At 43.9% G+C, this 12,165-nt stretch overlaps 2 protein-coding genes across 3 annotated transcripts in view; one reads left to right on the top strand and one right to left on the bottom strand.

Annotated features, from left to right (window-relative positions):
• The window catches only part of LOC127571096 (coatomer subunit gamma-1), a 66,292-nt gene extending 62,349 nt beyond the window's left edge, over window positions 1-3,943 (top strand). The window contains exons 23-24 of the mRNA XM_052017155.1: window positions 100-198; window positions 1,147-3,943. Of these exons, the coding sequence (XP_051873115.1) occupies window positions 100-198; window positions 1,147-1,277 (230 nt within the window). The 3' untranslated portion in view covers window positions 1,278-3,943. The remainder of the gene's footprint in view (window positions 1-99; window positions 199-1,146) is intronic.
• Window positions 3,944-3,957: 14 nt separating this feature from the next.
• hmces (5-hydroxymethylcytosine binding, ES cell specific) overlaps window positions 3,958-12,165 on the bottom strand; it is a 42,785-nt gene continuing 34,577 nt past the window's right edge. For both annotated transcript variants that reach the window (XM_052017156.1, XM_052017157.1), the window contains exons 6-7: window positions 11,395-11,587; window positions 3,958-5,694 (exon numbers count right to left, since the gene is read on the bottom strand). In XM_052017156.1, coding sequence (XP_051873116.1) covers window positions 5,503-5,694; window positions 11,395-11,587 — 385 coding nt within the window. In that variant the 3' untranslated portion in view covers window positions 3,958-5,502. The remainder of the gene's footprint in view (window positions 5,695-11,394; window positions 11,588-12,165) is intronic.

Here is a 12,165-nt window from a genome sequence, read left to right as displayed (position 1 = left end):
GGATTGGATTGTAGACAGATGTGGCTGGGCTCAGGCCAGTAACTGTCTTGATGCAGCATATGGTGCATATTATAAGCCATGTGCTTCTTCTATTTACAGAGGCTGTGAATAACATTGTTAACTTCCTGGGCATGCAGCCATGTGAGAGGTCTGATAAGGTGCCGGAGAATAAGAATTCACACACACTTTACCTAGCAGGTAAGATGTCTGGTGGCTCCTGAACACCCTCCCCAGCACGGAGTTGAGGAACTTACTGGAGTTGACCCAGGTTTGACAGCTTTCAGTAATGTTCTAGAGATATAAGAGAGAAATAAAAGACTGCAGACGCTGGAATCTAGATCAAAAAACAAGATGCTGGAGGAACTCAGCAGGCCAGGCAGCATCTGTGGAGAAAAGCAGGCGGTCAAAGTTTTGGGTCAGGACCCTTCTTCAGGACTGAAGATAGGAAAAGGGGAAGATGGGTTTCTTGATGGGGGCTGGGGAGAAGGTGCAGGGTGTAATTAAATCATAAATCTGTGCTCTGCCTTTATCAGACTTGCTAGGTGGTCTGTAGTTGTCAATGAGGGCTTGCATTTATAAAATGCCTTTAACATAGTAACATTGTTAATGTGGCCATTATACTTTAGTTCAAGCTGCACTGGCCCCTGTAGCTTTCAATTACCACGAAGGGAACATCCTTTCGCACTACAGCAGGAGGCAACGTTGAACAAGTCGTGTTTCCCACAGTAGTCACAGGCTGAATCTGGGCTTTGATAATTTTCCATTAGCCAAAGAAAGAGCCAGAAGTCCAGAATGTTTACACATCTCAAAACAGTCCATTACCTTGGAGACAGGAGATGTTTCCGCTGGAGAGAAGCCCTAACTGAGGATCATAAATGTAAGGCAGTCAGTAATAGATCCAACAGGGAATTGAGGAGAAACTCTTTTCTCCAGAGAGTGGTGAGAATGTGTAACTTATTTCCACAGGGGGCGGTTGAGGCAAGCAGCAGAGATGTGTTCAGGAAGCTAGATAAATACAAGGAGAGGAGGGGCTGTTGATGTGGTGGGGTTACACAGGGTTGTGGGAGGCAGCTGTCTGGCATCGCCCCATGACCCGCCCCCAAGTAACTGACCTCTTGATCCATCCACTCTGTTTTTCCGTTGCAGGTGTTTTCCGCGGGGGTCACGACCTCCTTGTGCGGGCACGGCTGGCGTTGATGGACAGCGTGACGATGCAGGTCACAGCGAGAAGTAAAGATGAAGTTCCCGTCGATGTCATCATGGCCTCCGTTGGGTAGTTTCTTCTGTGAAGAAGTCTGGGTAACGCTGTCATAACCCGGGGAGGAAAATAATGGGGGGACTTCTGAGAAAACACCGCAAATTTTATTGCCATTTATGTAGGGGGGTAAAAATCAGTCCTTTGTTAGTCTTACAGAGATTGTGTTGGAACCTTTGCATTGAAAGCAGAGGATTAATGAATAATTGTTAATAGCATCGATTGTGGTTTTATGGAAGCCTGCGAACGAGGGAATTTTAAACACCCTAAGTGTCCATAATGAGGATTGTTACATTAAATAAAAAGACATATATATAAATACATATATAAATTGTGGAACTGAAGATGGGAGCTTTAAGATTTGTTTTCTTTCCTGCTATCTGCTTGAATACAAATACTTTTGTTATTCCACTTTCTCTGTCTAGTGTGCTTTAGGTTACATTGGGTAAGAAAGGAGTTTTGATGAGATCTCCCTCCACAGACCACAACATTTGCCTGGCCTGCTTCACTTGGTTCAGTGATCATTCTCTGTTTAACGGTTCACACTCCTCCATGTGTCCCCATGCAGCTGCACAGAAAGGATGGTGAAGAGGGGCAGCTAGAAGTCTTCCTTATCGCTCCCTCAGTACCTTGGGCATGGATTGGGTATTGGAAGTAATCATACTGCTAATGGGTCAACCTTCATCCTTGCCCTCCCTTTCCCCAGTACAAACAGCTACCTCACGTATTCTCGTGTCAGTTTCTGCTGCTTGTGGTAAAACCAGAAATAGACCAAAAAAAATTCTTATTCTGCTCGTGCAGTGTAATTGGTAACCCGAAATTGCAGTGTCTGATGGTCTGCTATTTACCTGCACCACCCCTCCTCTCGCTCCCTGTCGAATGCATTACATTTACACTTCTCGGTAGGGCTCTGCTGCTGTGTTTTGTAACTTCTAATTTTCAGGAAGGCATTTCGCCCTCTAAATTACAAATCAGTGCTGATGATGAAATGTTTCAATGAAATTACCACTTTGCCATCCCAGCTGGACTGGATATGGCTTGGAAATAATTTCTGCAGCTTGTTGGCATTTGCAGAAAGTGGTTTGTACCAGTGCTCAGAAAAGGTGGGAATTAATTGCGAAGAGAAACCTTGCAATGGTGCTGAAAATGAGGCCAGAGGAGAGAAGGATAAATATGGGGGTTTATTCACAGGATATTTACTTATTAATTCATCCCATCAAGTCTATATTGGCTCCTGGTAGAATAGATCCTCTCATTTCCCTTCCTCTGCAGTAGGTGATTTACAGTAGCCAATCAACCTACCAGCATGTAGGAGGAAACTAGAGCACACAGGCAACCCCCATGCTCACAGGCAGAACAATGACACGGGCAGGTCAGGATTGAATCTCGGTCACTGGAGCTATGAAGCCCCAATGCCTATGACTGGGGAGTTTGCAGTGGTTGCCCATCCCCAGTTGTTGTTGTACAGGTGAACATCCTTAGCTTTACCAACCATTCCTGTGAATCCTCATGACAATCCTGTCCCTTGAAGGAAAGCCCCATGTTCAGCACAGAAGCAAGCCCTTCAACCCAGCCAGTCTGCGCTGAACATCATTCAGATGAATCTCATTTTTATTCTCTCTGCATTCCCATCAATTCCACACTAGGGCCAATTTACTTACCAACGCGCAAGTCTTTGGGATGTGGGAAGAAGCCAGAGCACCGAGAGCAAATGCTACACACATAGCACCCGAGGTCAAGATTGAAGCTGGGTGCTGGAGCTGTGAGGCAGCAGCACTGACTATGTGGGAAGACCAGCAGTACTATGGAGGTTATGGCTGCAGACCCCACGGTAGGACTGGACTCCCTCCACTATCTGTCCTGGCTATAGGGCCCACTCAGTCTGGCCCTGCAACTGGGTCCTTAATATGACCCAGAAGTATCAGGATCTGGGTTACGTAGAGTTAAAATGTTTGGCCTCACTGCAGACAAAAACCTCTGTGCACTGCTGCTGTTGATTTTATGCTGGTCAAGGCTCCTGGATGGTGTTGATATTCCTGGAAACAAATGTTCAAATTTGTATTTGCACTGCCACATGATGCAACATAAGTTTGCAGGAAATTGTGTTGCGTTACACTCGGAACATTTCAATTAAGAGGCTAACCTTAGAACTGTGCAGTAGTCCAGGGGGCCACCCAGCCCACTGGTTCCATACTAGTCCTCCAGCAGAGGACTTCACTGGTTGCAAGCACTTGGACAAGCCCCAAGATCATGAAAGGCAGAATGAAAGTCGTGAACCTTTTCTGAAAGAGATGATTTAATATATACAAATAACAGCAGCACTTAACTCTGTTAAATTTGCTTACTGCTGTGTTAATTCTCTGCCTGCCATCTTATTATTCTGCAAGTAATCCTGGCCCTGGATGTCAATTTGCTGTGTTTGTTGCTATCTCAAGTGGTTGCTACAGTATGAAAAGTGTAAAATGATTGCCGGATGGATTGAACAGATGAATATGAAAGGCAATATTACAGGGCTTGCAGTAAAACATAATGAGGGTTGTGTCTCAGACACCACTGGCTTCCTAGGTTTTAGAAAATTATATAGTGCTTCAACACATGTTTTATTGCAGCCTTTAATACAAAACAAAATTCCCAAAGGACTTCAGTTTGATTAAAAACAATGGCCATTGAACTGGAGGGGGGGGGGGGGGGGGGGGGAAGCGGGGCGGTGGCAGCAGATGATACAGCTACCCGTGATGGAGGTGAAGGGAATATGAAACCAATAGGCAGAAAAAAAATCAGATTGGTTTGGCTGTACGAGAATCCTGATATCTCCTGTGTGAAAGTGTTGTGAAACATTTAATAATAAAAAAATTAACAGTTATCAAAATGCAAGTACTCAGCTAAAAGAGGATGAAATGTGCAGAAGTCAAGAGAGGTGAATAGTTGGATCAGTCAGGTAGAAAGACTGTAAAAGTGACTTGCTTTCTTTAAAAAAAACTCAGCCACAGTTCCCAACCTAATACCTTTCATCTAATTGCTGCTGATGCTCTATTCTGTTATATTAACTCACAAAGATCACACAATTGCAGATGCTTGCATTGATGTGGTCTGTGCCATTCATCGGTGCTTAAGGATTGATTGTGTAACTGAAGCACTTTTGGGTGTGAGTGGCATTTTATAATGTAAATTTATTCATTTACATCCAATGGGTCCTGACAGTGCAGGTAACTAATGCTCAGCCAGGGTCTTCAACCAGACTGAGAAAGGATTAGTCATTGATGGAAAGGAGGTCTGAGGTTACAGGACAGCAGCAAGTCAAAGCAGGGATGAAAAATCATCAAAATCTGCAGCAGCTGAATCTAATTGTATCCTCCTTTGTTTGAGAACAAACAGCTAATTAAAGCTTTGCACTAAATCCTTGTTCTGTGTTCATTCTACATCTCCTGCTGTTTGTTAATTTACTAAAGACCAGTACACCCATCTATTATCATTCCCACAGGGTCCTAATGCCCATACCTCTGCATATAACACAATGGTAATCAAATGCTCTGATGGCAGACACCAAGATTTGTGTAGACATTTAACACTGCCTGTTTTGTACTTGTCTTACCGTACCTATCTACCAACCAACTTCAAAGGTTGCAGGAGAAAAGGTGAAGAGGAGGAGGAAAAAAATCAGCAAGAGGCAAGAGAAAGATGCCCAACATGGACCACTGGCCTGAGTGCTGCACACACATCCGTATGGCAAAAGTATGGAATCCAGGCAGGCAGATATTCCTGACCGCTCCCACTTCTCCAAAGCATGCTCAGTATATATTTCATGAATCCCTTCTCTGGCATTGCTTGGTTTGAGTAACTCACACAGCTGAAGTACAGGGAGACTGATTTTGATTTAATTATTACAAAGCAACAATATGTTTGGAAGTTGTTACAACACTTGCACCATAAAGAATGAAATGCCTTCAGTGCCCAAAAGCAAAAAAGTTTCAATTTTTAATAAACCAAATCACAGGAATGGCTGATCTTGTCAACCCAGTGGTCTATCAGAGCAAGGCTGCAAAATGTTAACCATGTCTTCTACATCAGATGGTACAAGAACTGCTGGGTATTTACATTTGTTTCAGCTCAAATTGCATTTTCCCTTCTGGGAATGTACAACATCAAAGAACAGTGGAAAACAAACAAATATGTAACAATTAAACAAACCACCACATAAATGTGTAAACTACTTCCAAATGGAGCTTGCCCAGATGCCAGGCTGTACCTCAGGTTGTGTGTAGCTTCTTGGCCAAGGGCTCCTCAGTTTTCTGGAGCCACATCTGCATTAACCCCACTCTCTTCTTTGGTGTCTCCACCTTAACCGGCACCGGGCTCTCCACATCCACTGCTTCCTTCTTGGGTGAAGAGCTCTGCAGCCAATTCCTCATCAGCTTGCTACTGGCATTGGGTTTGGGTTCCTGGAGGCGGCAAATGGATACACAACAATTAAACCCAAACTCAAGATCTCTGGGTTGTGGCAACTGAAATCCAATGCATTTTAGTATGTAGCATTTTTGCCAGTGGCCTGTTATACACCACACACTGTACAAGTCCATTGGTTCAGTAACTAAATTTAAAATGCTACAGGGGAATGGGACAAATCAGAGAGCTCTTTCAGGGAGGATGAGTAAGAAAGATTTCAATTCAAATATCCTGCAGTATTAGGAGAGAGGAAAAGTAAACCTAACCAAACCACAGCCACTCTCAATCTGTCCTGTGCCTGACGACTTGGAATTTCGATTCTTAATCCAACCACCGTCATCTAGAATGCCAACTCAGCCTATGCAGGCAACACATGGCCTACAGCCCCTCCACTCAGATTTTTCGCGTCCTCCAATACCACCCCAGTCCCCAAGTCAAACACTTTTTCTTTAACCACACACTACCCAAAGCCAACCTAACTTGTTTTGTGCTATTGGGCTCAAGTCAGTCAAGTTCATTCAATTGATTTTCTCAGGAATGGGCAGAGACAACAGCCAATTTGTACAACCAGCTACTCAATCATTTCTGAAATTTTAAAAATGTAGAAGTGTTCAGCAGGTAAGGCAGCATCCGCAAAGAGAAAAACTGAGTTAATCTTTCAGGTTTATGGCCTTTCACGAGAACTAGAAAGGCCAGTCATCTGAAGTTGTTTCATTTCCTTTGCACATCAGTCTGTGAACCCACTGACAGAACATGATCAGAATCAAACTTATGCTTTCAGTGCATTGTACTCAAGGAGAGAGCTTGATCTCCTACAGCAGTTTCTTTTTATACAGCACCTTTAATAAGTAAAAAAAAAATCAGTAAAATAAAGTGGATGCCAAACCACATAAGAACAAAAGCTTGGTTAAAAGAGGTAGCTTTTAACAAGCATCACAAAGGAAAAAAGGTGGACAGAGAAGTTTTGAGAGGAAAGTCTAGAAAGCAAAAGCTGAAAGCAAAGCCACCTGTGATGGAGCACTTGGGGATGTACAGCAAGCTCAGCACTGGAGGAGCAAAACAAAAAAAAATATTTTTTTGCGGGGGAGGTAACAGAAAACAAAAATATGACGAATCGAAAACAGCTTTAAAATCTGGCATTGCACTGGAGCCAGTTTCGAACAACAAGCATAGAAGTGATGGCGTCTGGAACTTGATGCGAATTAGGGCAGGGACAGTAGCGATTATGGCAGCCTTCCTAATGGATAGGAGGACAAGGAAACTGCACTTAATATTCCAAGTTTAGAAATAATGTGGACATAACCAGGGTAGAACCAGGCAATGTTACAAAGCCGAAACTGGGCAGTGAAGATGTCACTGAAGATGTGCAAAAGTCAGCTCAGGCTCAGGCATGACACCAAGGTCGTGATCAGTCAGGTTCCATTTCAAACAGCTGCCAAGCAGAAGGGTGATACTGATATCCGAGGAATGGACGTTGTGAAGCGGTCAGAAAGCAATGGCTTTGGTATTCCGAATATCTCCAATACTAGATGAACAGAAGTCAGGGAAGAAACATTCCAATAACCAAACAGGGTGGAGGAATTAATAGACATCAGTGCTATAAGAAAAGCCATTACGGACGACTCTCCGACAACAAGTGGAATAGAACCAGGCAAGTGTGAGGATCGAGAGGTGACAGAAGCAGAATGTATGGTCAAGGCAGCAGGTGGGTGGGGATGGATAAGGAGGGGTAGATTGTGTTTGTCACAAATGACATGTTATTGTCCTTGCACAATCTGACCTCATTAGCAAACTAATTCACCATATATTATTATTGCTTTATTTAATTACCTTCCACTAATCAAAATGAAAGTAATCAATTAGAGGTCTTTCTACCACAGCTGAAGGGCAGATGTGGAGTTAAACCATAGGCTGCTCAGCATTTAATGAGGAGATGCATGCACCAGTGAAAAGATTTTTTGTAAAAAAAAAGAAAGCTGTGAATATCGCCCCCCCCCCCCCCCCCCCCGGTGTATTGCCCTTCCAGTGCTAAACGGGTTGGTTATAGAAACATAGAAAACCTACAGCACAATACAGGCCCTTCGGCCCACAAAGTTGTGCTGAACATGTCCTTACCTTAGAAATTACTAGGCTTACCCATAGCCCTCTTTTTCTAAGCTCCATGTACCTATCCAAAAGTCTCTTAAACAACCCTATCGTATCCGCCTCCACCACCGTTGCCGGCAGCCCATTCCACACACTCACCTCTCTGTGAGTAAAAAAAAAACTTACCCCTGACATCTCCTCTGTACCTACTCCCCAGCACCTTAAACCTGTGTCCTCTTGTGGCCACCATTTCAGCCCTAGGGAAAAGCCTCTGACTATCCACACGATCAATGCCTCTCATCATCTTATACACCTCTATCAGGTCACCTCTCATCCTCAGTCTTTCAATGTTTACCCAAACAGCTCATCATCATGTGTAATCCACGACAATGAGCCTCAGAAGGCATGTCTGACCCCAATCCAGTTCTGCACACAACACGCTCATACCTCAAGGGCCACTTCCAGCTGGGCCACATCAACTTGAATCTCTGTGCCAAGTTTAATGTCACCCAGCTGAGACGGGCCAACAGTACACGGGAGGGATGGAAATAGGAAGAGACCTGGTGTGTATACTTCAGCTCCCATCCAGGTAACATGCATCACAAACAGCATGGGATTGAATTACAACAGAGGCTGACATATTTCTCCCCAGCCAGAGTGCAAGCAGCTTGCATGAGGCACACCGAGTTGTGCATTATCATCTCTCAGTGAGCTGCCGGTGCTCAGCTGTGGCCCATTCTGCTTTGACATTATTGCTTAATCGCTCTTCAGTCAATGCTGGGTTACTGCAGCCACACTGACATCCCAGTCATCTTACAGCCTGTGAGATATCACACTCAAAAACTTAAAGGGCACTAGTAACAATATGCATGCAATTGTTATGTAAAAAACTGAATCCATTTGCTGTGGAATTACTGTTTAATAAACCTTAATTATACCGCCAACTATAATTTCATAAAGCAATTTTAGACTGAAAGCTGGTAAATATATACTTGTCAAACTAACATTTTAAAGTGTGCAAAAATGCATTTATATCACTCATTTTGTTAAAATTAAATATATGTTAAAGCCTCTAATTAAATGTAATATTCTGGAAATGTATTTCGATTTGTTAAATTCTTCCACTGCATTGCACTGAATTTGTATGCCATTAAGATTACACAATATTAATTTCCACCACTAGATGGTACTGGAATGCCACATTCACATTGCCGAGAGGTACCTCGTCCTGTACAAAACCAATTCAGATCTGTTCTGTGTTTTTCCACCTATGATGCAATGAAGAGTACTGCAGGAGTCCAATCTTATAACGTTTATCACACTATCAGAGTCTGAATATACAATTCTTAAAAGTGTTCAACAAATTAGGTAAAAGAACAGGAGTAGGAGTAGGCTAATTAGCCCCCAAGCTCATTCTGCTACCCAACAAGCTGGTCACCAGTCGTTTCAAACCTCACCACCACTTTCCTGTGCCCTCCACACCCCTGGAATAGATTAAATATCTTCGATTCTCTGACCTAAATGTCTTCAGTGACCACTTCAAGGCTGTGGTAGAGAATTCCAAAGATTCGCCACCCCTCCAGAGGAAATATGTCTCATTTCCATCTGAAATGGGCAGTCCCTTATTCCGAAACTATGGCCCTTTGGCCTAGATACCTGGGGAAACATCCACCTTCTCAATTCACCTCAAAATCTTAAATGTTTCAGGAAGATCATCTCACATCAAGCCCAGCTTGCTCATCCTCCCTGCATACATCAAATCCTTCATCCCAGGAATCAAGGTTGTGAGCCTTCTCTGTACTGTCTCCAAAGCAATTATATCCTTCTCCAATCATGGAGAGCAAAACCATATACAGTACTCCAGCACCCCTTAAAAAGTTGCCTCAAAATTTCCCTACTCTTTGTAATAAAGGCCAAATATGTTGGGACGATGTTTTTCTCCCCGAGACTGGAGAGTCTATCCATAGGACTCAAAGTAGGGACAATCATTACGGACTTTGAATTCTCTTCCCCAGAACACTGCATGATTAGTCTATGAGCATACTTAAAGTAGAAATTTTTGTGTACAAAGGGAATGGAGGAATAGGGAACTTTCCCACAAGTGTATTGAGGTTAAGGATTGGTCACTTTTTAAACTTAGTGACAAACTGACTAGCGAACACGCAATCCACACAAGCTACTCCTGCTCCCATTTCTTGGGTCCTTGGTGTTTTGTTTTAGTTTTTCTTGTGTTGAAAGACCAACTCCGTTTTTACATTACTGCTCCCCATAACCATTTTGCAGACATACACACCGCTGCCACACGTCAGAAGGTTCGCTCTGGATGGGTGAACTTCAAAATTCAATTGCGTGATCCATCACCGCAGCTTCATTCTCAGCCTCGCTGTCTCTATCTATGGCACTGTTGCTCTTAACAGAACACGATGTACGTGCCATGCTGCCATACAGCAATTGCAAAAGCATAATTCTGTCTTTTGATGGAAAAGTGACATTAAAAAAGCGGCTGCAAAAATAAAGTTCAGACAGTATCTGTGGGGGAAAGGGAGACCTACACAGAGGTAACATTACAGGTTCTGATGCGAGACTTTCCACACATGCTGCTGAAGGTGCTGTGTGTTTTCTGGCCTTTTAATGTTTAATGTTGCTTACATCAGCTTTCCTGCCTTTACTAGTTAGCTGGGCTTCAGCATTACTTTGCCTTGATCTTTAGAAATTTAAATCAACCTTCACCCAAGAGGGGAGCAGAAGCAGAGGAGCTCGACTGAATCCAGAGTCTAGTGGAATAAGCAAGGATGGTAGAAATGGGACCCAGCAGTACATTCCAAGGGCTGAACATATCGACATTTACACAGCTGCCACAAGGTACTAATGTAACAAAGGCACATTCAGAGCACAATGTTAGTTGATATCCCAAGAATAGTAGAGGGTAATGAGTCCATCTGTTCGTGCTGGTCTGTGAAATGTGGCAGGCACAGTAGTGTAGCGGTTAGTGTAACGCTTTACAGCGCCAGCGACCCAGGTTCAATTCCGGCCGTTGTCTGTAAGGAGTTTGTACATTCTCCCCGGGTCTGCGTGGGTTTCCTCCGGGTGCTCCGGTTTCCTCCCACATTCCAAAGACGTACGGGTTAGGAAGTTGTGGGCATGCTATGTTGGCGCCGGAAGCGTGGCGACACTTGCGGGCTGCCCCCAGAACACTCTATGCTAAAAAGATGCATTTCACTGTGTGTTTCGATGTACATGTGACTAATAAAAGATATCTTACTTGTGTGTGCGTTAGCAAATCTGGGGCTGTCCAAGTTTGTCTCTCTGTGTGCCGGGGTGCCTGGGGAAGAGAGGTGTTCAATCCAAAGGATTTTAGGACCCTTGAAGCAAAGCTAAGGAAACAAAACAAGGGATGCATCCGGATGGGAATGTGCTCTGTATGATCCAGTCTACATCTGAATAGGTTCCTCCTCATATCTGGAGACATGTATGAAGAATGGACAAGGTGGGAGAGAAGTTATAACCTGTAAGTCTGCACCTTAGGAAGCAGAAGCTTGGAAATCGCACATCATCTTTATCCTGCCATTAGGCATCTTTCAGCTTTTATTTTAGAAAACAAAAACTCTCACCTTCTTAACTTCCAGTTCTATGGGTTTGATGCACTCAAGGTCGTCATTCCTGGAATTATTGACCAGGGTGGAGACTGGGTAAAGGGAAATACAGTCTGTTGGCTGGATCAGTTTAATGGCCTCTGTGACTGATACCTCCCCATAATCCAGCCATTTGCGCACTGCCTCCTCTCCATCCAGAATAGCTGGCATCCTACACAGAAAGAGCGAGGGAGATTCACGTTAAAACCTCTTGTGCTTCGAGCACCAATTCATACACCACTCCCCACCCATTCTGTCCATTGCTCACCGCTCAATGACAACTCCCACCGATTGAGCTCCCTTAACACAGTAAAATTTTACGCCGTCAAAAGGTGGAAAAATAGGTTTTAATTAACACCTGAAACGGTGAGAGAAAGGTGGAGAGGTTTTATGGAGAGAATTCTGGAATTTAAAACTTTGACAAGTGAACAAAAGCATGACTGAGATGGTGGGGGGGGAAAGGCACTGGACAAGAACTCCAGTCTCGACTCCGCAGTGATGCCTTCCAGGGAATGGAAGCATTCCCTGTCCTCATGGTCAAATCTCCCAATTACACCAAACTTGTAACCTGGATGAAGATAAGGAGAGGCGGTGGTTTGAATGTAAGAAATCGGAGCAGGGAAGAGGTGATAGGACCTTCGAGCCTGCTCCACCATTCAAAGAGATCATGCTGACCTCCATTTTCTGCTTGTTCCTCAGAACCCTCAACTCCCCTGTAGAACACCTTCAGCCTTGAACACCTTCTGAAGA

The sequence above is a fragment of the Pristis pectinata genome, chromosome 6 (genome assembly GCF_009764475.1).
Source record: "Pristis pectinata isolate sPriPec2 chromosome 6, sPriPec2.1.pri, whole genome shotgun sequence".
Classification (NCBI taxonomy): domain Eukaryota; kingdom Metazoa; phylum Chordata; class Chondrichthyes; order Rhinopristiformes; family Pristidae; genus Pristis; species Pristis pectinata.
Note: the sequence above shows the minus strand (reverse complement) of the source record. Positions and strands in the feature narration are given on the sequence as shown.